At 40.9% G+C, this 26,760-nt stretch overlaps 2 protein-coding genes across 2 annotated transcripts; both read left to right on the forward strand.

The window, feature by feature from the left end:
• The first annotated feature begins 3,460 nt into the window (after nt 1-3,460).
• Nucleotides 3,461-16,556, forward strand: zbtb4 (zinc finger and BTB domain containing 4). The gene is made up of 2 exons (XM_072668104.1): nt 3,461-3,642; nt 7,457-16,556. Exon 2 carries the CDS (start codon nt 7,473-7,475, stop codon nt 12,561-12,563), a length of 5,091 nt encoding a protein of 1,696 aa, XP_072524205.1. The 5' UTR covers nt 3,461-3,642; nt 7,457-7,472; the 3' UTR covers nt 12,564-16,556.
• Nucleotides 16,557-17,624: 1,068 nt separating this feature from the next.
• Nucleotides 17,625-22,676, forward strand: shbg (sex hormone-binding globulin). Its single transcript, XM_072668105.1, has 8 exons — nt 17,625-17,699; nt 18,429-18,520; nt 18,626-18,815; nt 19,749-19,910; nt 20,017-20,176; nt 21,112-21,248; nt 21,990-22,173; nt 22,429-22,676. The coding sequence occupies exons 1-8, from the start codon at nt 17,625-17,627 to the stop codon at nt 22,584-22,586; spliced, it is 1,158 nt and encodes a 385-aa protein (XP_072524206.1). The 3' UTR covers nt 22,587-22,676.
• The last annotated feature ends 4,084 nt before the right edge of the window (nt 22,677-26,760 follow it).

Consider the following 26,760-nt stretch of genomic DNA (forward strand, 5'->3'; position numbering starts at 1 on the left):
AGATGATTCTGTGGAAAAATAAAATAGCAAATATGACCGCATATTGAGAACAAGGTAAAGAGGGTATGTTTGCTTCTGGCTAAATCAACACTACTGCGTACACAGCAATAAGATTAAAGCGTAAATCATGACAGTGGTTCATATTACTTCCAGTCTCACAACTGTTTTAATACAACAGCACTATAAATTGAGTTATGTAATAACTAAAAGTTTGGGAGAAGGACCACGCCCAAACTCCTCCTTTCCATTACTACGCACCATAAAATCGCCCCACTCCCCTCTCCTCTCCTTCTCGTGATGAAAATGTGCATCACTTTTGCTCACCTTCACCTCAACATTACCACCTCGGACAACAAACCCGAATCATTCCCCAGGGTCGCTCTTTCATCTCCCACCTCTTTCGCCTTGCTTCTTCAGTCCAATCCTTGCAACACTCTTACATTGGACGACCCCTGCTTCTTGGAGCTCAAGTTTTGGCTCACTTTGCTTTGCCGCTGGAATAGCATATAGTCCTTACCCTCCTAGTGTCAGGCGCATTGTGCTAGTGCTAGGGAAAGGGGTGGGCTAATTGGCAGTGCAAAATTGGGGAAAGGGGGGGGGGATTCAACACATCAGAAGAGATGCAGGTAAACATTAAACAGTAAAAAAGAAGAAATATTCTGAAGAAAGCTGCTGAAATCTTGTGAACTGGTTTAAAGAACAAGGCTTGGTTCCAGATTACTCCTAGACACCCCTAGATAGCTTGTGTATTTGTACAATTTTATCATCAGCTTACCTGGTTTAACATTACTAAGCACTACTTTACCAAATCACTATTATATAACTATTATATAGTTTAGAACTATATAATAAAAGACTCCCATGAGGAGAGCTTTAAAAACGTTTAAATAAACACATGATCTGACATTACTTCTTTCTATATAAAAGTTGTTTGTATTTATACTTATATTAGTGTTTTACTGAGTAAATAAACTCCTACTGCCAAGACAAGGAGCTTTTTACCTAAAGCCTTTGCACAATCCTGTATGCCTGGAAGAATTTGTGACTTGCCATATCTAACAGACATGACAAAATCAAAGTTTGCGATACTCCAGAAATCCAGACGTTATGTAACTTGTGAACTCCAACTGCAGCGGTAAAATCTCCCTTTGGCTCTGTATGATCCTGAACCCGATGCACCAAGTGAAGCGTTCTTTAAGGTTTCAGAGCCAGTGCACCTCAGTCATCAACACTTTTTCCATTTACCTCTCATTTCTGTGGCTTTGCGGCCTCACAGTTCTGCACTGAAAAGCACGCTGACTTTGAGGTAAGCGCTTGAATTGATTGCCTGCACTTCACTTATGGAGTCAACAGCAGTCTGCAGTCATTTCGCAGTAGGGAATGCTGGAACATACATAGATTGCAGTACGCAAAACCACAAAATACATACGGCAACTTCTTAGCACTTGTTCTCAGCATGAGTTGTGGAAGGATAAATGGAATGGTTGAGAAAGAAAAGACAAAGTTCTATTAAAAGCCGGCAAGATCATAAGACGAACACCCGTTCCAGACAGAGTTCCCATGGAGACAAGTGGCCTGGCATACAATGTAGGAGCAAGAGAGGGAGAGCGTAAGAAATAAAGAGAGGGGCAGAGGGGAGATGGATGAGGGATGGGTGGGTGCAATGGGACAGTCTTTTGAAAATGAAACATAAATGGTTAACGGCAGCAAGAAAAGTAAGGAAAAGCTTAGAAAAAGAGAATCACTTTCCTTCCCAGAGAGACCCTGCAGACATAGAATTTCAGCCATAGCATGTTGATACCAGAATCTTCTTCATGCTATGCTACACTTTGATGTGCATGATAGCCTGAAGGCAGCATTACAAGGCACGCTAGATAGTTAGTGTCTGTAGGCCTGACATGCAAGGCTGTGATATCTCCAAAGTCTTGTATCTCCAAAATGGCACCTTTTCAGGAGGAGATAAAAACCTTTTTTAACTTTCAATGAAAGTCAACGAAGAAAGAGTTTGTTCCAAGCAATGTTGGAGCACTGCAAGAGTGTTAGCAGAATCTAGTTAGAAGTATATTTAAAAAACCAGCCTACCTTACAAGCTAAAGATGACCCCAAGTAAAAAAGCAAGCACACTGATTTCTGAGTGGCTCCACACCTAATTTATCAAGATCGGAAGCACTTGGCTCCTCCTCTGCCATTCACACTTCTAGCTGGCCTGAAACTACACCTGAATCAGCACCTCAATCAACTAGTGAGCACCAAGCTTCTATGTTAACCTTAAGACAAGAGTGTTAGCAGAATCTAGTTAGAAGTATTTTTAAAAACCAGCCTACCTTACAAGCTAAAGATGACCCCCAAGTAAAAAAGCAAGCACACACCAAGCTCCATTCATTATGAAATCTTAAGACAATGTAAAGAACAACTGCCGGATTCAAATGAGGTAAAAAAAAAAGAAAAAAAAAGTGATAAACACCTTTGCGTGACCCTAACAATATATAGCTGGTTTCCCATCTTCAAACCTCCAGTCTGATGGTCTGAAGTCTGAAGAAGAAGGGGCCTAATCTGTGTCTCTGCATCAATCGCCACCGAACTCTCAGCTCCTCAAGTTTGGGCAGAACTTAAAATGTTTACTTGGCTCCTTCAGCACTGCTCACCATAAACTCTAGCCCTTGATGGAGTGCAGTAAAGGGAGAAGAAAATGGAAACCAAGGAGCATGTCCATGTCCACCTCTTTGATCTCTCTTTCCTTTCAACTACTTCACTTATTTAAAGAGTTGTGCTTCGCCCAAAGTATTGTCCTCTCTCTCTGTCTCTCTCTCTCTCCCTTTCTCTGTTTCTTTCCCCTTCTGCTTCTCTCCCTCCCTTTTCCTTTCACTCTCCACTCCTCTACTTTGCTCTTTATCTCCTTTCCCTCTGTCTCTTTCTGTGCCCAGGTTTTTTTCCCCTGTTGGCATGGCTCCTGTTTGTTTTCAGCCATTTTGGGGACTGGCAGTGCTCGTAACAAACTGCTTAAATGGCGTCCTCTCCCTCTCCCTCGCTCATTCTCTCCCTCTCTTTCACTCTCCCTCCCTCACTCCCTCCCTCCCTCACTATCACCAGGCTTTGTGTATATGGAGTACAGAGAGTAGCCTGTGCATGTGTGTTTGTTTGCAAAGAACAATAGTTCTCAATATGAAAAAGAGGCACTGGAATTGAAATGAGGATGGAAAAGGGGTGTGGGTAGGGGGGAAAGGGGATAGTTGCTGGAATGGAGGGGGGGGGATGGAAATGCGAAAACAGCCCGGAATCATGTGTCCGAGGCGAACCGAAGTGCAAGAGAAAGAGAGATCGAGAGACGGAGAGTGCGTGGCGAGCAGGAGAGAGGGAAGGAGAGGTGGAGGAGGACGGGAGGGGGGGAGAGTCAGAGTGTGAGAGTCGTTCCTGCCCTCTGTCTCTACATAGTGCTGCCTGTGTGTGCGCGAGTGTGTGCGTGTGCGCGTCTCTCGCTGCCTGCGCTGTGCTCCCTCTCTCGTGTGTGTGTGCGCGCGCACACACACACACGGGCACACGCAGACAAGCACACACAGAACGAGGGAGGGAGAGTGAGAGAGAGAGAGAGAGAGGGGGAGAGAGAACACATCGCAGCAGAGATGCAGCAGGAGGTTTTCCGAGGTACGTTGTCTTGTTGTGTGCTTGCCTAGCAGAGACGGGAGAGAGAGAGAGACTCTCTTTTTTCCTCTTCTGCTTCTCATTCTTCTCTTCTTCCTGCTTCAGGCGCTCCTTCACCACTGCCATATCGATGTTGTTTTGGTTCTGCGTGGACATCCGAAATGAGTGTTGTCCTGTTTGTGTGTATGTGAGCGTGTGCGGCCGCAGGAGAGTGTGCGCGAGAGTGTGTGTGCAAGAGTGTGTGTGTGTGTGTGTGTGTGTGTGTGTGTGTGGTGCTAAACAAGGCCTGCCTCCCTTATCCTCTCCTCTTGTGGCTGAACCACGCAGTTCTTTTTTCAGGGCCGATGAGTCGCTCAGATAGAACTGAAATGAGGAGAAGTGACGTTTTTAGGATGTTTACATGTTTACCGTGAAAGTGCTGCTCTGGAATATTTCCGAAGCATAATGGAAATGACCGAAAGCGGGCAAGTTTTGTTTTAGTAAGCAATTTCATAAAATAAAAAAGTGTTGCTTAATATTAGGCTAATTTAACTGAGACCTATCTTCCTCTGACCTTTATTTTATTTTTCGTAGAGCTTATCTGAAATGTCCATGACGCCTTAGGGCCACAGGGCTTGTAGGAATCATGATCAAGACTTCAGCAGTTTGCTCAGTTTGCCCCTTTGGTGTTACAAAATGGTGTAATGGGTGTGGGTTTTTACGGGATTCTTTGTCACTTTGCCCCTGTCAGTGTTTAATTTGGTCTTTTTCTTTAAAGGGGGGTCTTTAGATTTGACAGGACAAAGTATAGCTGGCCTCCATGTTTTTACTGTAACATGGTAACACTGTATTTGGGACCTCCTATCATAAGCCAAGTTAACCCTCACTGCAGTCAGAACTGAATGTAATTTTGAGGAAACAACTAAAGTACGGTAACTGAATGCAGCATACTTAGATTGCTTATTTTTGATGCAGATATTTTGTTTCCTGCTTAAAAGGCCTAAAGAAGGCCTAATGTAGTAAAGAAGAAAGTATTATATCATGATTTCATTATTGAAAGCATGGTAAGCATGAGTCCGAGGGGTTTCCCTATCATCACAGACAAAAACAAGGACTGTATGGTGCATAAAACAGCCTTTTTGTGTAGGGCAAATAGGTCTGACGGGACAGGGTATGCCGGGCCTCCATGTTTTTACTGTAACATGGTAACACTGTATTTGGGACTTCCTTTCATAAGTCAAGTTCTTCCTTCACTGCAACTTCATTCGTACGTTTCTCTCTTTTTCAAATGCATATCTTGAATCAATTACGAGAATAGATCATGGAAATCAGTTGCTGGGCTGAGCCCGAGCAGATCAAGCATGGGGTTGTGCATGAGCACAGTCACCAGAGCATTGCTTCTCATGGCAAAGAAAGCAGATACGCCACTTTCTGCAGAGGGAAAGTGCTGTACAAACGTTCTGCTTCTCAGCACATTAGAGATGTGGAAGAGTGGAAGAAGGACTGTACTGGAAACCACCACTACCTCTTAACCCTTCCATACCTCTCCCTTCATACCTCTTCCTCCCGCCCTCTTCCCACTCGCCCCTCATACAACCGCTCTACTCCTTTTTACTGTCTCTTCTCACCTCCCCTCCCCTTCCCTCTGGCTGGCTCAACCATGTTTTTTTGGCCGGGGGGTTGTGAAGAGTTCAGGATCTAGTGACAGCCCCCTTTTCACAGTCCAGCTCAGCTTGGTCGGCCCTGTCGCAGGCCACATGGAAACTAGCGGCCTCCATACCCTTTTCTAGCACCAGTCAGTCCGTCTGCTCTGATTCCTTCACTAACACTGTGAAATGGAAACACTTTAACCCCTCGTGCCACATAAGCAGCTTCCTAATCAGCTTGTTCGTATTTCACTGATACAGAACGCAGCATGACATTGCTGTCAGGCAAGCCCTTGTGTCCATTATTGCCATTTTTCACTATCTGGAAGTTGTTCTCTACCTGATGAATAGACCAATAGAAATGCTCCAAAATGACTTGGAATAAAATAATTGGAATAAACTTTTCTTCTGTAAAGTTGCCATTTTGGAGATGCAAGGTTTTTGTGTGAAAACAGCACTGTGTATGCATAATATGAGAACTTTCTTTTCTGTTGTCTCACTTATGCATACTTTATGCATATTTAATGTACTTACAATAAAATACAACACAGAAATAATGCTCCAAAGACAGACATACAAGGCTGATACTGCTTTCTTCCACCTATTTTGTCTGCTAATAAATATGCAAATTTATTAGTTTTTTAATGTAATATGACACAGAGCAGAGAAGCAAACAAGTATTTGTTTTGTATGCTGTTTACAGGGTGCCCCTTATGCATGTATAGGGCTATATGTTTAGGGGTGGTACAGTCGGCCGAATGTTTGTCACTAACTCTTTCAGGCAGTCGCATGTTTGAGTAGAGGGGGAGCTGGGCTGGGGTGTTGAGAAGGGGGGTGGGTGGGGGGGTGGTAAAGCCCCTGTCACGCTTGGCCAGCCTCTTGAGCTAGGGACTGGTTGTTGAGAGGCAGTGTGTGCGTCACACACAAAGAGAGAAGAGAGGGGTGAGAGAGACAGGGGCAGATGTATTTCCCTCATTCATCGTACAAACACTGTGAAATACTGACATGTGCAGCCCTTCTAAGCAATACTTGTTTTGGGCTGTCATTTTTGAATGTCTTCTGAAACAGGTGCAGGACAGGTCGTTTCTTCCTCGGTATCTCACATATATTTCTCTTCGAATTGATGTAATAGACAAATAACCCATTAAAGAGGCATTTCTATATAACCTAGACATGTTATGTCTTTCCTCTCATGTACTTCCTGTATCTCTACATTATGTAACATCTGTAATTACGGCCCTATTTCCTTTGCACACTCTCAGTAGCTGCTTCTGCGGTGTGCCAGTGAAGCTACCTGTCAAGTGGCTTGTTTACCGGCAAACCTGTTCATATGCGCCTGCCTTCTTGCAAATGTGCTAGGTGTGTGCATGGTTGTGGGAGGGAATATATGCCTGTGTTTGCTCGTCCCTGTGATTGTGTGTGTGTGTGTGTGTCTTTATGTGTGTGTTTGGTTGTTCCTGTCTCTGGCCTGGCTCTTTATCTCTCTGCCTCTCTCTCTCTCTCTCTCTCTCTCTCTCTCTCTCTCTCTCTCTGCAATAACAGTGCTGACCTAGTTTCAGTGTGTTCAGGGCTGCTTGTGGAATTTTACAGAGGCCTGCCTGCCTGCCTGGCTGAAAAGCAGGCAGAAAACCATGACTGGGAATTTTTCTTGTGTCGCATAATTAAAACTACTTAAACTAAATATATTCTCTTTTAAAAGGCAAAGTGTGCATGTTTTACAAGCCAATAAAGCAATTTTGAACTTGAAGAGATGAACTTGTACGAATATTAGCATTACAGAATTGCAGATAAACTCATTTTCGTGGTTTATCTGCAATCCAGCTAGCTCTAAAGCTAAGGCACATTTAAAGCGTTGGTATAAAATCTCTCTTTAAGTAAGAGACCAGGTCTTAACAGCATTCTATTAAGTGAAGTTCTGAAATGTTTCGAACCATCTCTTACTTTACTCAGTCTGGCATTACCAGGGAGAAATCACAGAAATGGGATATATAGATGTTTCATGCCAACCATGACAGATCTATAGCATGATGATCAAACAGGTAACGAAATTTTCCACCCGACTTGCTGATTGGTTATCGAACTGCAATGCATTATTTTTCAGCTGAGACCATCTCTGCATCTACACAGCTGTCTGAAATACATAGATGTGCCAAACATTAAAGTCCACAAATAATTTTTGTTCCTTTTTTCAGGTTTAGGGGTGGGGTCATGGTGTCCGAAATGGACGGCTGGAACCTCCTCCACACTTGTACTGCATCCTTGGAGCTAAATGAACATTGCCTGGCTGGTCCCACTCCAATCTGTGAGAAGACACAGTTCTACATCCATCTAAGAATCATCACCACCCTCAACATCCACTTCCATGAGTTGAGGTCTTCTCCACCTGTCTTTTCTCCTTTTCTGCATGCCCGCCAATCTTCCGCTCCAGTGGTGGACACAGTTCTAGCAGTTACCTCATTCTGCTCAGTGGTTCTGACACTGCTGAACGGCATTGTGACCTCTTGCTTTTTTAAGAATCTGTTTGAGGTGAGCCACAATTTCAAAGTGTGCCTCAGAGAACTCAAGGAAAGGAATCAAATGAAACACAGGAATAAACAGATGAGGGGAGACAGAATGGGAGAGGGGACAGATGAAGTGGACGGTGGCAAAACCACACGAATATCTCTGAGTTTCCCCATCAGCGCAGGACTGCCTAGCTTTTCCCCAAAAAAGCACTGTCCCCGTATTCACTCCCCCTCCTCTTCTGTGACATACGACAGAGATGATTCTGATGGCACTGCATGGAAGGAAGACACTGTCAGAGACAAACACTTGTCCAAAGCATCAAAATCAGAATGCATGCCTTGCTCCTCCACCTCCACTCTTCCCATTGATTTGACTGCACCTGTCAACAAGAACTGCAAACCCACTTTGTCCTTTTCTGTGGCTGGTAGTGGTCCCCACTTTCCAACATCTGCTTTACACACATCTGCTAAAATGGACTACTCAAGAGAGACATCTGGATCTGGTCTGCCAAATGACTATCCAGAACACTCAACAACAGAGACAGCACATATCTTATTCAACCTGAGTGCGAGAGCCTTCCAAGGTCAGCTGACAAAGGACGTGGAAAGTTCAAAAGGAAAAAAGCGGAAGGGAAACAGCCTACATGTTGAACTGAGCCTGCCTCTTCCCAGTATTAACCCACCATCATCTTCATCAAGCCCTCCTCCTCTTTCTCCATCCTCTGTCTCTCCCTTGACTCTCCCCCCTTCATCTTTTCATGACTCTTATCGGGCAGTGCCAAAGCCAGAGCTGCTGTGTGGGGTGTGCCACCGTCTGTTCAGCACTGCCTCGTCCCTCACCGTCCACATGCGCCTCCATCGGGGGGGACGGGTACTCAGCTGCCGCCACTGTGGTAAAGCCTTCATCCATAATAAAAGACTCCAGTCCCACGAGGCCACCTGTCGGCAAGCACTGCCAGCTTTCCCCATCCAACCCAAACAGGAACCTTTGGAGGAGGGGGAGGTGGAGAAAAAAGGCGAGGCTGCAGAGCCAGAGCAGAATGGGCAAGAGACAGGACCTGGCCGACCCATAAAGAAGGGACGAGGCCTCCATGGACACCACGCTGGGGCGCTGCCTCACAGCGATGGCCTTAGGGATGAGGATCACTTTGTGAAGGTTGTTGATGGACATATCATTTACTTCTGCTCAGTGTGTGAACGCTCCTACATGACCCTGTCAAGCCTCAAAAGGCACTCTAACGTGCACTCATGGCGTCGGAAGTACCCCTGCCATTATTGTGACAAGGTTTTTGCTCTTGCAGAATACCGCACCAAACATGAGGTGTGGCACACTGGTGAAAGGCGATACCAGTGTATATTTTGCTGGGAGGCCTTCCCTACCTACTACAACCTCAAAACACACCAGAAGGCCTTCCATGGAATTAGCCCTGGCCTTATCTCAAGTGAGAAGACGGCTAACGGGGGCTACAAGCAGAAAGTTAATGCCCTTAAACTCTACCGGCTACTGCCAATGCGCTCTCAGAAACGGCCGTACAAAACATACAGCCACGCATTGGCTGATGGACTACTCAAGTCTGACTCATCAGTTAATCTGCCTTTGCCTCTAGACTGCAGCCTCCCTCCAACTCTGGACACCAGTAAATTGGAGTCCTTCCTTAAGGATCTTCATCCTGAAGATATTAAGCCTGACCCTGAAAGAATACTTATCAAGATGGACACTGAGAAGTGCAAAAAGCTGCCTACATCCCACGCAGACACGCCTCCAGAGGGCAGTGAGCAGGAAGGGTCCAATGAGCGTCTGTCTGGCAATACCAGCGGCAAATCTAAAGGCTCAGAGGCAGCTGTTTCTTCTGTCATTACATTTGGACACAGCAAACCCTCAGTCATCATGCATAGCACAGGACTTCCATCCTCTGTTATTGTTCAAAGAAATAAGATTCCCTCGGGGGAGGGAAAGAGCACCTCTGAGAGCAATCAGGCATCAGCTATGACTTCACAAAAGCAAATTAAAAAACATAGTCAGAAAGAGCACACACATGTTCACAGCAGGTGGGCTACAGATACCTCAAACTCAGACCTGAAAGTCTCAAAAATCCAACCACAGACAGAGACACTGCACAAGGGACGTAAAGCTCACACCAAGAGTGAATTAAACAAGGCATTGCCCATATCAGTGGATTCAGAGGTCAAAGGGAGTGGGCCTCTGTGCCAGATCACTGTGCGTATAGGGGAGGAGGCTATTGTCAAAAGAAGTATCTCTGAGACAGACCTCATGAGAGACAAAAGTCCATCCCTCAGTAAAGCCAAAAAGAGCAACCTTCCGCATGAAGAGCAGAGAGAGCAACGGCACACCCATCACCACCGCCGCAAGCATCATGGGCACCGTAGATCAAGCCAGGAAGGAAGGGAGGGGGAGCCCAAATGGAAAAACCCCAGGATGCCAGGGAAGGTGAGGAAGTACTTCTTCCGACAGGAAGTCAGAGAGGACAGGAATGACCAGGATGGAGAAGACAACCTGTGGAGACCATACTATTCTTATAAACCCAAGAGAAAGACCCTGCATATGCAGAAGGCCAAGAGCTGGCAACGCAAAATGCACTACAAACGATCGCTGAGGTTGATGAGGAGAGCCGAGAGGCTTATGAATCATGTAAACAAAGAGGTTGATGGAGGACAAGAAGAAGAAAAAGATGAAACAAAGGAGGAGGAGAAAGAAACTATTCAACATAATGAGATCAAAGACAACACACAATTACTTTCTGTACCCTCTACACCTGAGCAGAAGGGGGAAGAGAAAGGGGATGCTGGAACATCTGATCCCCCAACCTCTGCAGCTTTATCACAGTCTACGCTGAAAACTCAATACACAGTTTCCTCTAACATCAAACAACGCTGGTCAGCGGACCAGGCCTCTGAATGTGGGTCTTGTGGACGCTGGTTCTCCAGCTCTAGGAAACGAGACAAACATGAGCTAACACATCTGTTTGAGTTTGTGTGCCTGCTTTGCAGAGCTCCTTTCCCCTCTCAGACAAAGTTAGAGGAGCACCAGAAAACCAATCACCCAAAAATCAAACCTCTGTCTACCTCTGCTCCATGTAATACACAGTCATCAAGCAAAGAAAATGCATCGGACTTAGGGGAGGCAAGCGATGTACTGAACCGGAGGTTCTTGGAAAAAGGTAGTCCAGTTCGCTTGGGAAGAAGGCCTTTGACCAGATATACCTGCTCACAGTGTGATAAAGTATGTAAGACGGCTGCTGCACTGAACTGCCACTTAAAGCGGCATGAGCTAGGGGGTTCTACAGAGAATATGCAGCAAATGCAGGATGTGCAAAATCAAAATTCTGTGACACCAGAGATAGACAAAGATCAAAGCAAAGATCTGGACATTTCAGAAGAACATGCACGGCCCATCCCTGTTATAAACTATCCCAAAACAGATCCTGAACAAACTGATAATCAGGTGGGTGAAGGTAATGCAGAGCATCAAGAAGTAGATGCTAGTGAAATAGAAACTTTTGACAAAATCCACAGTCCACAGTTGTGTACTCTAACATCCACAGCCAGTCCCATACTGGAAAGGTCAAAGGTCATATCCCCTAGTCTCCCCAGTGTGTTGGTAATGAATGGAGCAGAATGTCTAGACTTCCGAACCCCTGAGAAACGGAGTCTGGACACCCATGACCAGAGAAGAAGCCTCACACCTACTGATAAAGTCTGTCAAATGCAAACTGCACCAAAGGGTAGAGCAGCGGCAGATCCACCATTATCCATGGCATTACAATCAGTCAGGTGTAGTGTTCTGGAACAACAGGTAGAAACAGACCCACAGAGACATGAGGATATTCATGCCAGTAATTATTTAAATAATTCACAAGAAGCTCAAGATCTTAGGGTCTTTGCTATATCCAGAACTGCCTGCAGCAGCCAAGCAGAGGACTTATCCATGCAGACAATACTGGCAAGGGAGAGGGCGTTTGTCCAGCAAACTGCACACCAATACATCACCAACAAGAGGCGATCCACAGATGAAGAGGTGACGCTCATCGTGCCCAAAGAAGAGCCACTGAGTCCTGTGCCCTCTCCCACATGCTCTGTCATTCAAACCACTCAAAAAGGACCCTCTCAAAAGCACTCACAGTCCCCTTGTCACTCTCCAAGCCCCTTAAACCTGCAGTTGCGGCCACAATTGGAGCCAAACCAATCGCACCCAGGCATGCAGCGTGCTGAGAAACAAAGACCTGTACTTGCAACAAGTTCAGGACGGGGTAGTGAGCCCCCCTCTTCTCGTGCCATGCTGCACCCCCAAGTACCCCATTCAGAGCAAGAGACAAAAGACAGCAACTATCCAATGGTGAGAGATCCCCATAGGGAACCCGACTATCCTGTTCAGGAGTTTGCACTTCCCTTGATCTTACCAGGTGGATACTGCACTGGTAAGAAACAGGAGGAACAGATCTTGATGTCGTACCCTCCTGGACCCTTGTCATTTGGGGCACTGGGGAAGATGGTTCCCCATACTGACTCAAGCAAACTACCCTTTTACCCGGATCCCTACCTACTCTATGGCCCACAGCTACTACCATACCCATACAGCCTCGCAGCTCTGCCTATGGCTCTCAATATGATGGCATCAGGGGACAAAGTAGAGACCTTGCCCTTCTTGCCTCTTTTCAATTATGCTGCAGCAGGTGCACCTTTCACAGGAACAGTGCCCCACCCTTTAGTGGTGAACCCCAACCTATACAATAACAGCAGTAGCAGTAGCACAAAGCGAGACAGTGGCAACCCATGACTGGATGGTGGCAGAAGCAGTGAAGGAATACTGTACACCTTAAAAGAGGACCAGACCTTTGATGGAAGATATTTTACTGCTATATTGCTCTGTTTGGTAACTGAACTACTTGCACAGACATTTCCTCTCTTTCATAAAGTAGCAAAAACATAGGTATATGTAGGACTCAACTGAAGTGAAGTGATGGAGAGGTGCCTTGGAGGTATGGCTGATGGGTATAGGGGAAGTGACTAAAAGTCCAATATCTTCCCTCTTCCACTGGCAAAACAAACCTCTGACACACCACTCCTCTCCTTCTTTAGGAGAGTTAGACCTTGGTTATCCGTCCTCTCAGATTTACTGTCATAATAGGTATAATCAAGAAATAATACAGCTAACAGGGTGTGGTGTTTGTAGAAAAAAGAACAAAAAAATGTAAGTCTGCTTCCCACTAGTGACAGTATACCAACAATTATAATGTTATTAATACTGATATAATGATACAGCTAATAGTAATAATATGGGGGCTAAGTTTTTCATTTCAAGTAGAAAGATAGATCTAAAAAGGTTCAACACACTCCTCAACTCAGTGAAGGAAAATGATAGCTTACAAGTAGTTTCATGAGTATGAGTGTGTGTGTGTGTGTTTCAAATTCTGTCATGCATGTAGAGGTTCGGGGTAGATGTCCTCTTCTAACATTATGTAACTGTTGGTTTCGTTGTGTGTATTTTCAGTACAGGCTTTTGCGTGAGTTTCAGCAGATGTGAACATGTGTGCTTGTATGGGTGGAGGTGGTGAGAGTGGTGTATGCATGTGCAGTTGCTATACCAGCCTCGATCGGTTCCATGGGGATTTTAGGTATATGAGCATCATTCCTGGACAAGCTGTTACAACTTTTGTAGATCAGCGAGTTGAAACATTAGGTGAAGTTCTTCCTTCGTCGGTGATAACTTAGCAAGTTGATAGCTTAAACACATGTCATTTTGGATGGAGCTTGTTAATATGTGATCTTTAATTAACTAGGATTATGGTGGTGACTTAAAATCAGTGGTAACTGAGGATCGACTCATTCTGCAATGTTGTGTATAAAAAGAATATGTTTCATAGTTTGGTTCGTAGAAGTTGGACTAATTGTTCAAAGGATCAAATAAGGATCTGTACACAAAACTTTGTTGAAATGTCTGTGTACTTCCACTACTTGTCAAATATCTTACTGTCTCTTCCAGTACAGAAAATAAGTAAACTTAATGTTTAGTGGCCTTCTCCTCCCCAGTGCCCCCTGGTGTCCACCAAAGACACTCCATTCACTTGACTGAAATCTGAGAGAGAGAGAGTGGGGTAAACAGTGGTTGAGAGAGAGAGAGAGAGAGAGAAAGGGGGGGGGGGGAATGACGGGGACGAATGGACAAGGAACAAAGTGCGGTGAGTCTGATAGCGCCAGTAGAGCTTCCAAATAGAGTAGAGCGTCTAAAGTCAGAGAAAATGATGCTCTAAGAGAGATGTAGCACAGCGGCGGGTGAATGCTGATTTTCAGGCGCTCATGATCTAAAGAAGCCCGTTACGTGCAAGCAGAGGGTTCCGTTGGCTAGCCAATTCTCTCTCTCTCTGTCTCCTCCGCAGTGCATGGAACAGCAAGAGATGACGTCAGCCACTCCTGACGCCTGCACAGGGTCTGAGCTGTACCGCTTAGGACAAAACACTCACTGAGCTGGAGTGGTGTGAACACTCCTTAGGAGTTTCCTGTTTTTGTATCTTTTTAAACAATATTATTTGTTTATTTTACAAAAAATCCCTTTTGATAGAGAGAGAAAAGGATTGTGCTTGAAGATGCTCTTTCAAGCACACATGAATATGAATGTACTTTTAGTCATGAGGTTAACAAAAGAACAGTATGGTAGACAAATTCTGTTTTCTGACTTGAAAAATAACATGTAATAATGAACCGTTATGAGGTATTCACATATATACAGTAGTCTTAGAAACATGTCTAGGAACTTGGATTCAATATAATCATAACGCATGACAAACACTCGCTTTTCAGTATCCTCCTGGTATCGTCATAACAATCTTCGCTTTCTTTCATATATGTGGTTCTTTTCAGTTTTGGTTTTCTCTGCTGGTACGCTTGAAATACTATCTGCTGTCAAGCCAGCTTTTTTGGGTCTTGAGTCTTTTTGTGGAGTCTTTCTGTTCACTCATTTTAAACATGAAACCAAAAAGAGGAGCCCCTAGCTGCTTCACTTCTTTTTCTCAATCACAGCAAAAGCTGTCCAATTACATTAGTCCCATACCAACCCCTCCCCCTTTTTTTCCTTCCCCTTCTCATTTCCAAACTTTTTATCCTGTCCTTTTGAAGTGAGTGTGTGTGTAAAACTGTGCAATGAAGCCGCAGCACTGTTAGTTTCCCAGAAGGAGGTAAAACAATACTAAGATTTGTTGCTTTACTTGGGTGTAGGTACAAGCCTTTCATGTAGTGTGTGTATATGAGTGAGTGTGTGTGTGTGTGTATGTGTGTTTGTTGCGGGGTGGGGGGGGTGTGGTTGTGAGGAAAAGGAAAACCAAAACAAGTACCGTATCCCTTGTAGCTTGCCATCAAACCAATGCTTGGTTTCAGATCCCTGTCAGCCTTTCTTTTTATTGTCCCACTGAACATTTTCTTCATGAGTAACACAATATAGCTTAAGCGAATTAGGCTACTTGTCTGTACCTGTGGCTGACTAGAACAAAATATGGATGTTCAGTATCAACGTCAATCGTCAAGTTTTTTAAAGTCCACCAAAGTCATTCATATTTCATTTCAAATATGAATGAAACAACAAGAATCGTTCACCAGAGTTTGAGTTTAAGAATTATTTTCCAGATAATCTGACAAAACAGGTCTGCTTATTAAAACCACACAAACATCACATACATCATAAGTCTCTGTTGGTTAATGTGAAAAAGAATTGCTATTCAAATAGCAGACATTAATGTACACAAGAAACAACTCTCCTAAGGGCCTACTGCAAACACACATAAAATCTTAATGTTAGATTGAGCGCCTTACCAAAATTGTCATTACCAAACCAAATTCTGTGTTTGAACAGTTTGTTATGATCTTTAAAAAAAAGGCATAACGTAAAATACATTCAGAACTGTTCAAGGAAACCCAAGTTTTGTTAGCTTGACACACTCCTAAAGATGCTCTTCAAGATGCTCCACATGGTTTTTCAAGTGATGCCATAGAAGAACTACTTCTGGTTCCATAACAAACCACGTTTGTAACTGAGACTGAGAGTGTCAGTGTGAAAAAGCTTTTAAGGAGGTCTAAAGGTCACACTGCTATTAAAAATATGGTTCTTTATGGAACCAACAGTGGTTCTTCTATGGCATCGCTCACCAAACCATTTGAAACAGCTGTTTCTGTAAGAGTGCAAAGTTCGATTACTGTCTGGAAAACACTCCAGAAAATGGTCACTGTAAAACATCTAGACACAAGGTCATTAAACCAAGTAAAAGACAAAGTAATGAAAAACACGTAAAAAAACACGTAGGTGGATACACCCACATATCAAGGTTCACACTCGCAACACATTGTTTGTTTTGAGCTGTTCTCGAACAGTAAATAACAGCAACACACACATTCCACCAAGAAACAACCAGCAGCAACACCCCAATAGAGAAACTACATTTCAGTCAAAGTAGCTAAAGTTCAGTAGCTACATGTGTTCTGCAGTTGGTCATAGTAGGCATGTGACTGATTTGTCTGGTTTTGTGAAAATGTAAAGTTACAATTGTGCCATTGTTTTAGAGGTACACATATTTGACTATATTTGCTGAAAGTTTTGAGAACTTTAGTTGTTTCTTGTTGACTTTGTGATCACTCGATACAAAGTTCTGTTAACACAATTGCCAAATCAAGCCTGCAATCTATACTTTGTCCATTTTCTTTATTCCTTTGCTCTCGTTCTCCTGTCTCCCTCTGTCCATGCTACAACCATACAAATAAAGTATTAACCTGATGACCTACAAAAGGTTTGAATCAGTTCTATCACTGAAATGAAGTGTAAACATACCACTGTACGGGACAGTGGTCACTAGGGATGTAACAATGCATTAAAACACTGCAATATCGCAATGCAAAAGCATTGAGGATAATGAGCATGCTATAAATGATGAGATCTAATGCAACTACCTTGTTTAAACACCAAAGCAAACAACCCAAACACAAACTAATGACCCACTCCTGCATGGTCATATCATGTACCACACTTCTCCTGCCTCTCAGTTCTAGTCTCATCAGCAGATTATGCAGCATATGGATACAGTTACCTTTTTCTTTATAAAAGTTTGTCCAAAGTATTTCAAGAATATCAACTTGTGCATTCAACGGAACTACACTCCAGGGCATGAGATGAATATTTGCAAAATAGAGTAGAAGTGATAATATGCTTGTACAAGAAAAACAGTGTAGATTAAAGCTGATAAGAAGCACAAATGGTCAACATCAACTCAATGGAAAAATATGTCACAAATGCAATATAGACACGCTTCTTACTGCAAAGGTTGAAAAGGAAATTTCCATCTTAATTTTTACAGTTTTTGCATATTTGTGAAAAAAAGGATTCGAATTTCAAGATAAATGGGTTAATAGAAATGCTCACAAGTGACTTTGGATAAAGTCCTTACACTTCCTTTTCTCCTGTAAATGTGTAAAAGTTTTTCGAGTGACAGCGGCAATATATAATTTTAGCTTATAGTAGTCAGGTTTACAGAGAAAGAGGGCTTATTATGTTTCTTATGGATACACTCAGTTAGCTGTGACCACACCACTGACACACATACTCGCACAGTTCCCCTAAAATAAACATCTCATGATCAATATGTGCCCAGCGCTGTGAAGTCAGCATGTTTGGTCTCATCTTTCAGGGTCAGAATGCCAGACAACAGTATTTATTCATTCGATAGACAGCAACAGCTAGATAGCATTAAGGGAAAGTGTTACAATTTGCTACAGGTTTCATCTGACTGACAAGCAACACTGCTCCTTCTACCTAAGCCCATACACCTGTTCCCCTGCCACCTCTGGGGCCAACTGAAGAATGGACTATCTAAGGAAAGTAGTTGTTTTGCTGTTGGTGCACCAGTACTTTGGTTGGCTAACCTTGGCAGGTAAGGTAAGTAGGACAGCACTTATTTTTTCCAATTTAAGATTGAAATATGAGGCAATTGCAACAATTTTGAATATTTTAACCTTTAACAGTTTGAATATTTAAACCTTGTTAGCTAGTAGTTTTGTTTCTCCCAAAAATGTGGGGTTTAATTTCATTTCACGTGTTTAAAAGTACAACAGTTCACTAATACCAATCAACAGAGATCAAACAAAAACAAATACATAACAAATACATATAAAACAAAACTTCTACAACAGCTGAAATCTCTTCAACACAAAGCAATGGAAATAATGCAGTAATAATAACTAGTTAGCTCAGAACTTAACTAGCTACTAGTTAAGTTCATCCAGAATTTTTCTAGATTAGCGCTCCCACATTTAAAATGTATTTTATATAATAATTTGCCTCATTAAAACATAGTAAAAAGTTTAAGCTGGTGCCTCTGCTGTTTCTTTAGGATCTAGGATGAAATAACTGCATTTGCCTCAAAGAGAGTCTGCACACTCAGACAGTGGCTTGTGGCCACAAGTCTGGTTACACATTGCAAAAGCTACAACTGACCTTGGTTATCCACAATCTGAGAAGAAAGAGTGTTTAAAACTCTGCTTTAAAGGCAAAAACACTAAGGGATTACAGAAATACTTTAGTGGAAACTAAGCTCTAAGTCTAATGCCTGTTATTGGAAATCTACACATCATCTGATCATACTATATGATTTTCTTTGGAACCAAGATATCTGGAGCAGAAGTCATCAACTTTGCCAACAGACAACCCTCCTGGGCACCAATAATGCACATGTGTGCAAATCTCTCTGATATTACAAGGTCAGTCTACAGTAATCATTTAAAGGCTATTTCTGGAATTATTTTATTTTACTGATTAGTAAAAGTGTGAAACGTACTTACCGTGATATTACTTACCCTAACCAGCATCAGGTCCTTCTTTGAGTTCCGTACCCTTGATCCAGAGGGCACCATATTCTACGGAGACACTAAGGAGGGCCAAGACTGGTTTGTGCTTTTGTTACGCGACGGGACACCTGAAATGCAGATAGGGAAAGCAAATATCTTGGTCAGCGTGAAAGGTGGACCAAAACTCAATGATGGAGCCTGGCACAAAGTATGATTTTTTTTTATCTAAAGTACACTCTTTAAAATAAAGGTACATAATTTTAGACCAAAAAAAACAATGGATGTTTTTAAAAGATTGTTCACACTCAGTTCACACTCACTCATTTCATTTACAAAAAAAAACATTTTAAAGAACTTTTAAGACTGTTTTTTTGTGGCAGAAATGGGATACGGAGGGCCAGATTTCCCTTGTCCAACACTCTAAATTGACATCTTGACATTTACTGCTGAGTTGAGTCAAGTGTGCAGCAAACTGTGCTGGAATGCAGCTCTCTCTCTACAGTTGGAGAAGCTAAAGATTTTACAAGATAACCACTTGCCAACATATTATTTGTCTGGCTGACCAGCACAAGCATCTACTCTTATCAAACTACAAACATGTTTGCAAAATGTCAACTGAAACAGAGTTAAATGGTTAAATGAGACCAACAAAATGATTTTTGGCCTCAAACAAAAAATAGAAAATGTGTGTATCTGGTCAGGGTGAAAACAACAGAGAAACTGTACTTAGATGAAAGTGCTGGTGCTGTGCCAAAATTGTATTGAACTATACGTATGATGCAAAAATACACTTCAGTGAAAGTTAATATATATCTACAATATCTACATTTAAACAGTAAAGTGTCTCATTTTTAAAGAACGTTTTAACAGTTAATTAATAGAAGTTTTTCTTTTTGGTGCTGTGAGGTACTATAACAAATACATAGCTAAAGAAAATCACACTGACATGAATGTAAAAATGCACTAGGAATTATGTTTTTTGAAAGCGCTAATAATTAGTTTGTAGACAAAAAATCAAGTGTAATTACAAGAGTACAAGTATTAATTTTAATAATACTTCATAGACTTCTAATATAAATGTAACAACAGTACACTGTACAAATTTAACTGTATGTGTTTTCTCTGTATTGCTGACTGACAGTTGGAGTTACGCAGTGAAGGCAAATATGTGGTTCTGGAAGTGAACAATAAGGTGGAACTGGTAGTTGGTTTGGAATCGGAGCAGACAGAAGATAAGCTGACAGGAACAATTCGGCTAGCTCTTGGAGGGATGCTCGTGAACGAAAAGAGGCTGCTGCAACCAGTCAGTTGCAGCTGTGATGTTTTCCACTCCATTACACTGTCCTTACTAAATTGAAAGGCCTTTTCTAGGGACTAAAACCTTAAACTTTGAATTCTTGCTCCTTTAGTTCAAGCCAGAGATGGATGCATGTATAAGGGGAGGGAACTGGCTAAACATCAGCACTCTCTGGGATACAGATGCAAGCTGGGTGCTTCGACCTTGCTTTCCTGAGATCAAGAGAGGGAGCTACTTCCCTGGGACAGGATTAGCTATATTTAATACATCTGGTAAGTAGGAGATTATATGTTGCCATATAAGCAAAGAGAAAGCAGCCTACATTTTTTTAAATTTAAGCCATCTTCCGATTACAAAACCATTATGTCTACATCAACATTTTTCTGTTTGATTTAGTGAACTGGGTACATTTTTTTAAACTTAAATCAAAAATGAATTTTCTTTTTTTTTGCATCAGCTTGTTTCTTCATGAGTGTTCAGTTTTCATCTGTCAGGTCTATAAGCATTTCAACAATTTCACAACTGTCTTAAACTCTGTACACCACCTCGATCTGACAGTGTAGACTTTACATTTTAATCCAAGGGGTTCAACAAAAATACAGCATTAACTGTTTAGGAATTATATTAATAATTTATTACTTAGTCCCTCAACACCCCCCCCTAGACTCTAAAGAAAAACGAATATGATTATATATAAAAGGAGTTTTTATTAAAACCTAGATGGGAATCCTTAGCAGTGAATGACTGAAGTCAGGAACATTTACTTCCCATACTAGGTTACCCACAGATTTTCCATGATGTGGCCTAAACATTTAAAACTTTTAGACATTTAAACAGCTTATTCATTATTTTGCATGTTGCTTTACAGTGCACACCAATCAGCCATAGCATTAGCACCACTGACAGGTGAATGGCACCTGTCACTGCTTTTTTCACTTTTAGTGACGGTTCCATATCTCTTAGTTCATCCAATAAAACGCGTCCTTTAGTGGCAGCTCAAAACGTGAAATGCACTTTCCAGCTGTAGGTGGAGCCCAGGAGCAAGAAATGCCAATTTTCTACAGCGTTGCTGTACGAAACCTAACTTCCCTTAAATAAGTGGTTTGTCAAAAAGTCTATTTTGTACAGTTTTACACTCACCCCCAAGACTAAAGGATACTGTGCGAAGGGGTAACGCTGTTACTAAAAGGTTTATACATTAATACAGATCTTCCTGGAGTGGAGACAGAAGAGAAAGGAATTACAGTGGAGGTCTCTGGATCTTATCATGGGACAATACTAAGTCTTCAAAGCCCAGGTTTTGAGTATATTCTATCAGAGATTGAAGGATACAAAGAAAACAAGGTATGAAGATCAAATACAACTCACAGCTATTTAAATATTGTTTTCAATTATTTGAAACATGAACATCCTAATGCTGGCACGACACTACAACAATGACTGACCTAAAAGTAAGTTTTCACCAATTCAAAACCTCTCAATCATCTACAGCATATATACTGAATACAGATGATCCAAACACAACTTTAGTGAACATCTTAGTATGATTCTAGTACAATATGTACTTTTGTGCTTTCACCATTTAAGCCATCTTCTTGACATAGCAGGCTGGCACATTATTTCCTGCTCTAACACACCCACTGAAGCGCAGGAGGTACTTGATCATTAACTGAGTAGTTCGATCATGTGTGAGCAGGACAAAGATTAAAATGCGCAGGACAGTGGGGAATCCAGGGCCAGTACTGAAAACCACTGATCTAGCACATTGTAAAAAGAACATATTTATAAAAATGCAGTCCACTTTCTTACAGCATATTAAATAGGTTAAAACAAAGTATGAAGTGAGAATTGTGCAAATATTATAAAAACCTACTTCACACCTAAACAGAATATCAGCAAGCACTACTGCTTTACTACTGTATCAGAAGTGTAAGTGATCTTTAAACACCATAGTCTACAGTCTTGATTGTCTGCTATACATATGCATATATAATTTATATGCATTAACCCTTCAAAGAAAATGCACTCTATAATTTAGCATCTGGCCTTGAATGAATAAATGAGTGATTTTCCTTGCTATTACAGGATCTTACCATGGAATTGAAAGAAGGATCTGACTCTGCTCTCCCTCTTGAAACCTCCAAACTGACACTGACCATACTGAAGCATTCTCTGATGCTTAATGGTTATACAGTGCTCCAAGATGAAAGCTTTGACATCCTCTCTAGGTGGAGAGAGGGGATGCTCTTAGCATTTGGTGGTGTGCCAGGTAAATTTGTGAAGCTAAAATGTCAAGATTTCCAAGCAAAACATATCAGTTTTATTTCACTCCAAATCACTGTAAGATATTTTAAAGCCATTTGTCTCTAATACGTATTTAGTGTAATTTCATGCACTGGTGCTCATTAGGCCAATTTCCACCACATTTATATGTTTGTCACTATGCTGGATGTTGTCCCGTAGTGAGTAAATAAGTAAACTAACTTGAGGCGACAACACAGCTCAGTTATAAACTCTTTCCCAGGTGAGATCAAGGACTCAAAGGGTACACACCCCCTCCAAGGCTGTCTGGAGAAGATTTCCATTCAGGGAGAGTACATCGATCTTGATCAGGCCTTCTTCAAGCACATATCTATTTCATCCCACAGCTGTCCTGCGAAAGCATTGAATGAACTCACTTAAAGCTTGTACACAATCTTTATTACAGCAAGCTCACCTCTCTGATTTGACTCACTGACTATTAAACTATCACTTGTAAAAGATTTCATTGCATTGCTACCTTCATATTCATACATGAATGCTTGAGAATATTTTTTGCCATGTATACTAATCAGCCATAACATTAAAATCACTGAAAAATCACACCAAGTAAACAGTCAGTTCTTGAAGTTGATGTGTTGGAAGGAAGAAAAATGGGCACTTGTGCTTGTCAGGATCTGCCTACTTTGACAAGGGCCAAATTATGATGGCTAGATGACTGTATTAAAGCATCTGTAAAACAGCAAGTCTGGTGAGGTGTATGCAGTGATCAGTACCTACCAAAAGTGCTCAAAGGAAGGACAACTAGTAATCGGGCCCAAGGCTCACAATCCTCATAAAATTAAACAGGTGATTTTGATGTTATGGCTAATCAATGTCACACATAGAAGATTTCCCTCTACACAGTTCTGCTGTGTTTTCCTCACTCTATATTAAAATGACATCCACTTCATAAACATCAACATGATAATTAACTGATTATATACACTGGGAAACCTTAAAACTGATCAGTACAATTCACCTGAGCAGCCAAGATACACTATATGTCCAAAGGTATCCAGACAGTGATTCCCACTGGTGAATGTAGCTACCGTTACTGTCATTGGTATTCAATTGTGTATACACAGCTTGCCAAGTCAATGGGACACACTGGAGCAGCTGCACATGAGCCTTAGGTCATCATGACTAGAGGGGTTTAAAGCCCTCCAGCACTGGGCTTCAAAGCAATGGAACTCAGCTCTCTTGAGTGACTGAATACCTTTGGGATGAGATGTAGTAAGGGTGGGTGATTATAATATTTGAAGACTATTTTAGCATACACAATGCATATCATGTTTGATCAAATGGATAAAAAGAGCCACTATAGTGCAAGATAGTAGCACTATCAGAAACTGAGTACAATGATTTCTGTATATTTAACATGCTGCGCCATAATGTAAAACAAGACTGATTGAGCCCTCATTTTAATGAAATATGAAGTTGATTTAGTACTGATGATATTTATTTGTATTTTTATTTGTAAAATATCTCATTCAAATCACTATAATGCAGTCTAGAAATTCTCATTTCAGCCATAGGGACAGAACAACATATCCTAAATGTAACCCTGACTAGTCGTACACAGAATCTTACTCTCTCTTTCCTACAATTACACTTTTAAGTAATAATATTTACAGCTGATTTTCACTAGTAGAAATGGTAATTTTACATATGTAATACTGTACTTCTGACAGGTCCATATATATATTATATATCAATTAATTCTGACTAGTTCAAGAAGTGATTCACAATATATTTGATTTAATTTAGACACTTGAACAAGTAATACATGCATTAAGCATTCAAGGTGTGCAGTTTCACATCTTTACATATAGTTTTAATATCTTTAATTCAGGTTTTACTAGTAAGAATATCTAAAACTAAACGTACAGTGCACATATATGAAAGTACAAGTTCTACTTGTAAAAAATAACTGTAGGTATCTATAACTGGACTTTTTTACTAGAAAATATGCACAGTTAAAAAAATGAGAGAAAAGTGAGTGAAAGTTACATTAGGCCAATATGACATAATGTCTTTATAGATCGGTATAGCTGATATTATTACCTTTGAAAATTACAGTTTATCTGAGATTAGAATTTCTGCATTACACGACTGCATTACAAAGATCTTGAATTTGGGTTTGTACTGATAAATAATCAGTATTTTAATGGTGGTGACATTTAAGGCATTTAAAACAGTTTGCCATGAAGTAAAAAGTACTGAAACATAATTGATCACGATACTATGATTGTTCACTGTTTTGTGGTCCATAAATAATCATAAAGCACCTGTAGTTTACTTTTCAAACGCTCTTGTAGTTGCAATGCTTTTAAATCATTAAAGCATGTTCCAAAATCTAGTGTACAGATAAACTCCCTATATCAATGCCTTTCACTTAACCTTATTTACTTTCACTTAACCCTCAACTAAACACAAATCGTTGGGTGAGCGGGTGTTTGGGACAAATGGAATTTTCTATATGTTATATCTAATTCAGCTGTTTTGCATTTTAACACAAACAATTCATAGTACAAACAGGGCATTAAATAACGTGATTCAGGGTTAAATTTCATGCAGCTCTGATTCAGGGATGCTCTTTGCCTACCCTCAACATTTCTCTTCTAGGAGATGGAAGAGAAACAAACTCCAGGCGCTGAATCCATGTAATCGTTCGCCATCTAGTGGACAAGCACAGCATTACTGTCTGTTCTGCATTCAAGCCATTTCTGTTTGATTATTATATTATTAGATGTGGTAAAATATAGAAATACCAACATAACAGTCGAAAACGGTTCCTCAAAACACTTATTTTCATTTTTTTAATTATTTGAATGTATTTTGTTTTGTTTACTGAACTGCAAAAAAGGCGCTAGTTCTAACTAAAATTTAAAACGACCTCTTTCACACTAAATATAGAAATGCATTATATTTCATCTACATACTGAACCAATAATATAATAACACAGGTATGTTGTGAATTATTATTAAATATTTAAATATATTTAGCTACCCCAATTTTAACTAACCCAACTTTTTAACGTGGCTCCCTCGTTACCAGCTTGAGAGCTGGTATTCCTCCGCCTCGCTGAAAATATGACCCATAGAACCGCATCACCAACCAACTCCAACACTGACAGAAACGCCGAGCAGTAAAGTAGTTCCCAGCTATGCGGTAGGTAGAGGTGGCGTTTTGTAAGATGCAGTAAAATGGACTAATACAGCAATATCTAGGGACAGAGTCATTTTAAACAATGTAAAAATACTATGTGCAATACAATACAATACACATGTGCAATTAAGAGTAATTTGCAATAACCTGTAAATAATATTGCTATTGCTTTTTTATTTCTTATTTATATTGTGTATATAGTGTAAATTATTTATCTACATTTTTTTGTAACTAAGTGTCTTGCTATCCCTTTCTGCTGTGACACTGAGAATTTCCCCACTGTGGGACTAATAAAGGATTATCTTATCTTTTCTAAACACGCTCGTCTTCAGTCCTGTATTTTCTTTTTAGAATGTGAACATACAAAATATAATATATTTAGTATAATATATAGAATATATATTTCATATAAAAATAGAATATATATTTCATATTGTTTTATGTAAGAAAAAGGTTTAAATACTACATAGAGTGCAACTGCATGCAAATATTCACTAAAGGATTTACTGAAAAAGTACAAGAAATAAACAGTCCAGATCAGAAAATATTTTAGCACTAGTTTTAGCATTAGTGAATTATTTTAATTTTAATAATATTTTTTAATGTTCTGTGGCCTATGGAAACCAACTGAAGGTGTTTTTTCTTTAAATAACATCCCTCTGGTAACATGTTTGTATGGCCCTCTCTCTCCTCTCCTAAGTCTGTCTGTTAGCTGACATATCAGAATAGACAGTAGTGTTCTCCTCCATGCGTGTTCAGATTACATTAGCAGCGGCTAATGTACATAAACGAAACGTAATGGACTCTCCTCTCTGGAGAAACTAAAGCAGCTTTGTACAGTTAAAAACCAAGACCCTAATGCATTTACTGCTGCTCATCATACAGCAGATAACTGCAGATGATAGGAATCGTGTATTATTGAATGCAGCCTCAATTTTCACTTTTTTCTATACTAATGTACTAAAATACTAATGAGCAATCAGTTTCAGTCAAAGTTTGGAGGAACATGCTAGCTTTCACCCTCCCGACCCTGACTAGCTATAGTAACTAGCAGGTATTTTTTGTTATTTTCTTGTTTTCGTTTGACTCTAATGATGTTTTAGAGATGACAAGTACTGATAAAATTAAACTTCACAATATTTTCCATATACATTAGTGTGGATTTCTTTTAGTGTTCTGACTCATAGACTCATATGCATCTAAACTTGTCTTCCTGAAGGCCTCAACAGGCCCTCTGGATCTTATCATGATAATCATTACCACCCTCTCCAACAACCAAGAGCAAACCAAACTAGTTTAAACTGAGGTTTAAACAAGACAGGCTCCTCCGAAGTCCTCCCTAACAATGTTGTAATCATCTGCAGCCAATGTGCTGCACCTGATTCT

The sequence above is a fragment of the Salminus brasiliensis genome, chromosome 22 (genome assembly GCF_030463535.1).
Source record: "Salminus brasiliensis chromosome 22, fSalBra1.hap2, whole genome shotgun sequence".
Taxonomy (NCBI): Eukaryota; Metazoa; Chordata; class Actinopteri; order Characiformes; family Bryconidae; genus Salminus; species Salminus brasiliensis.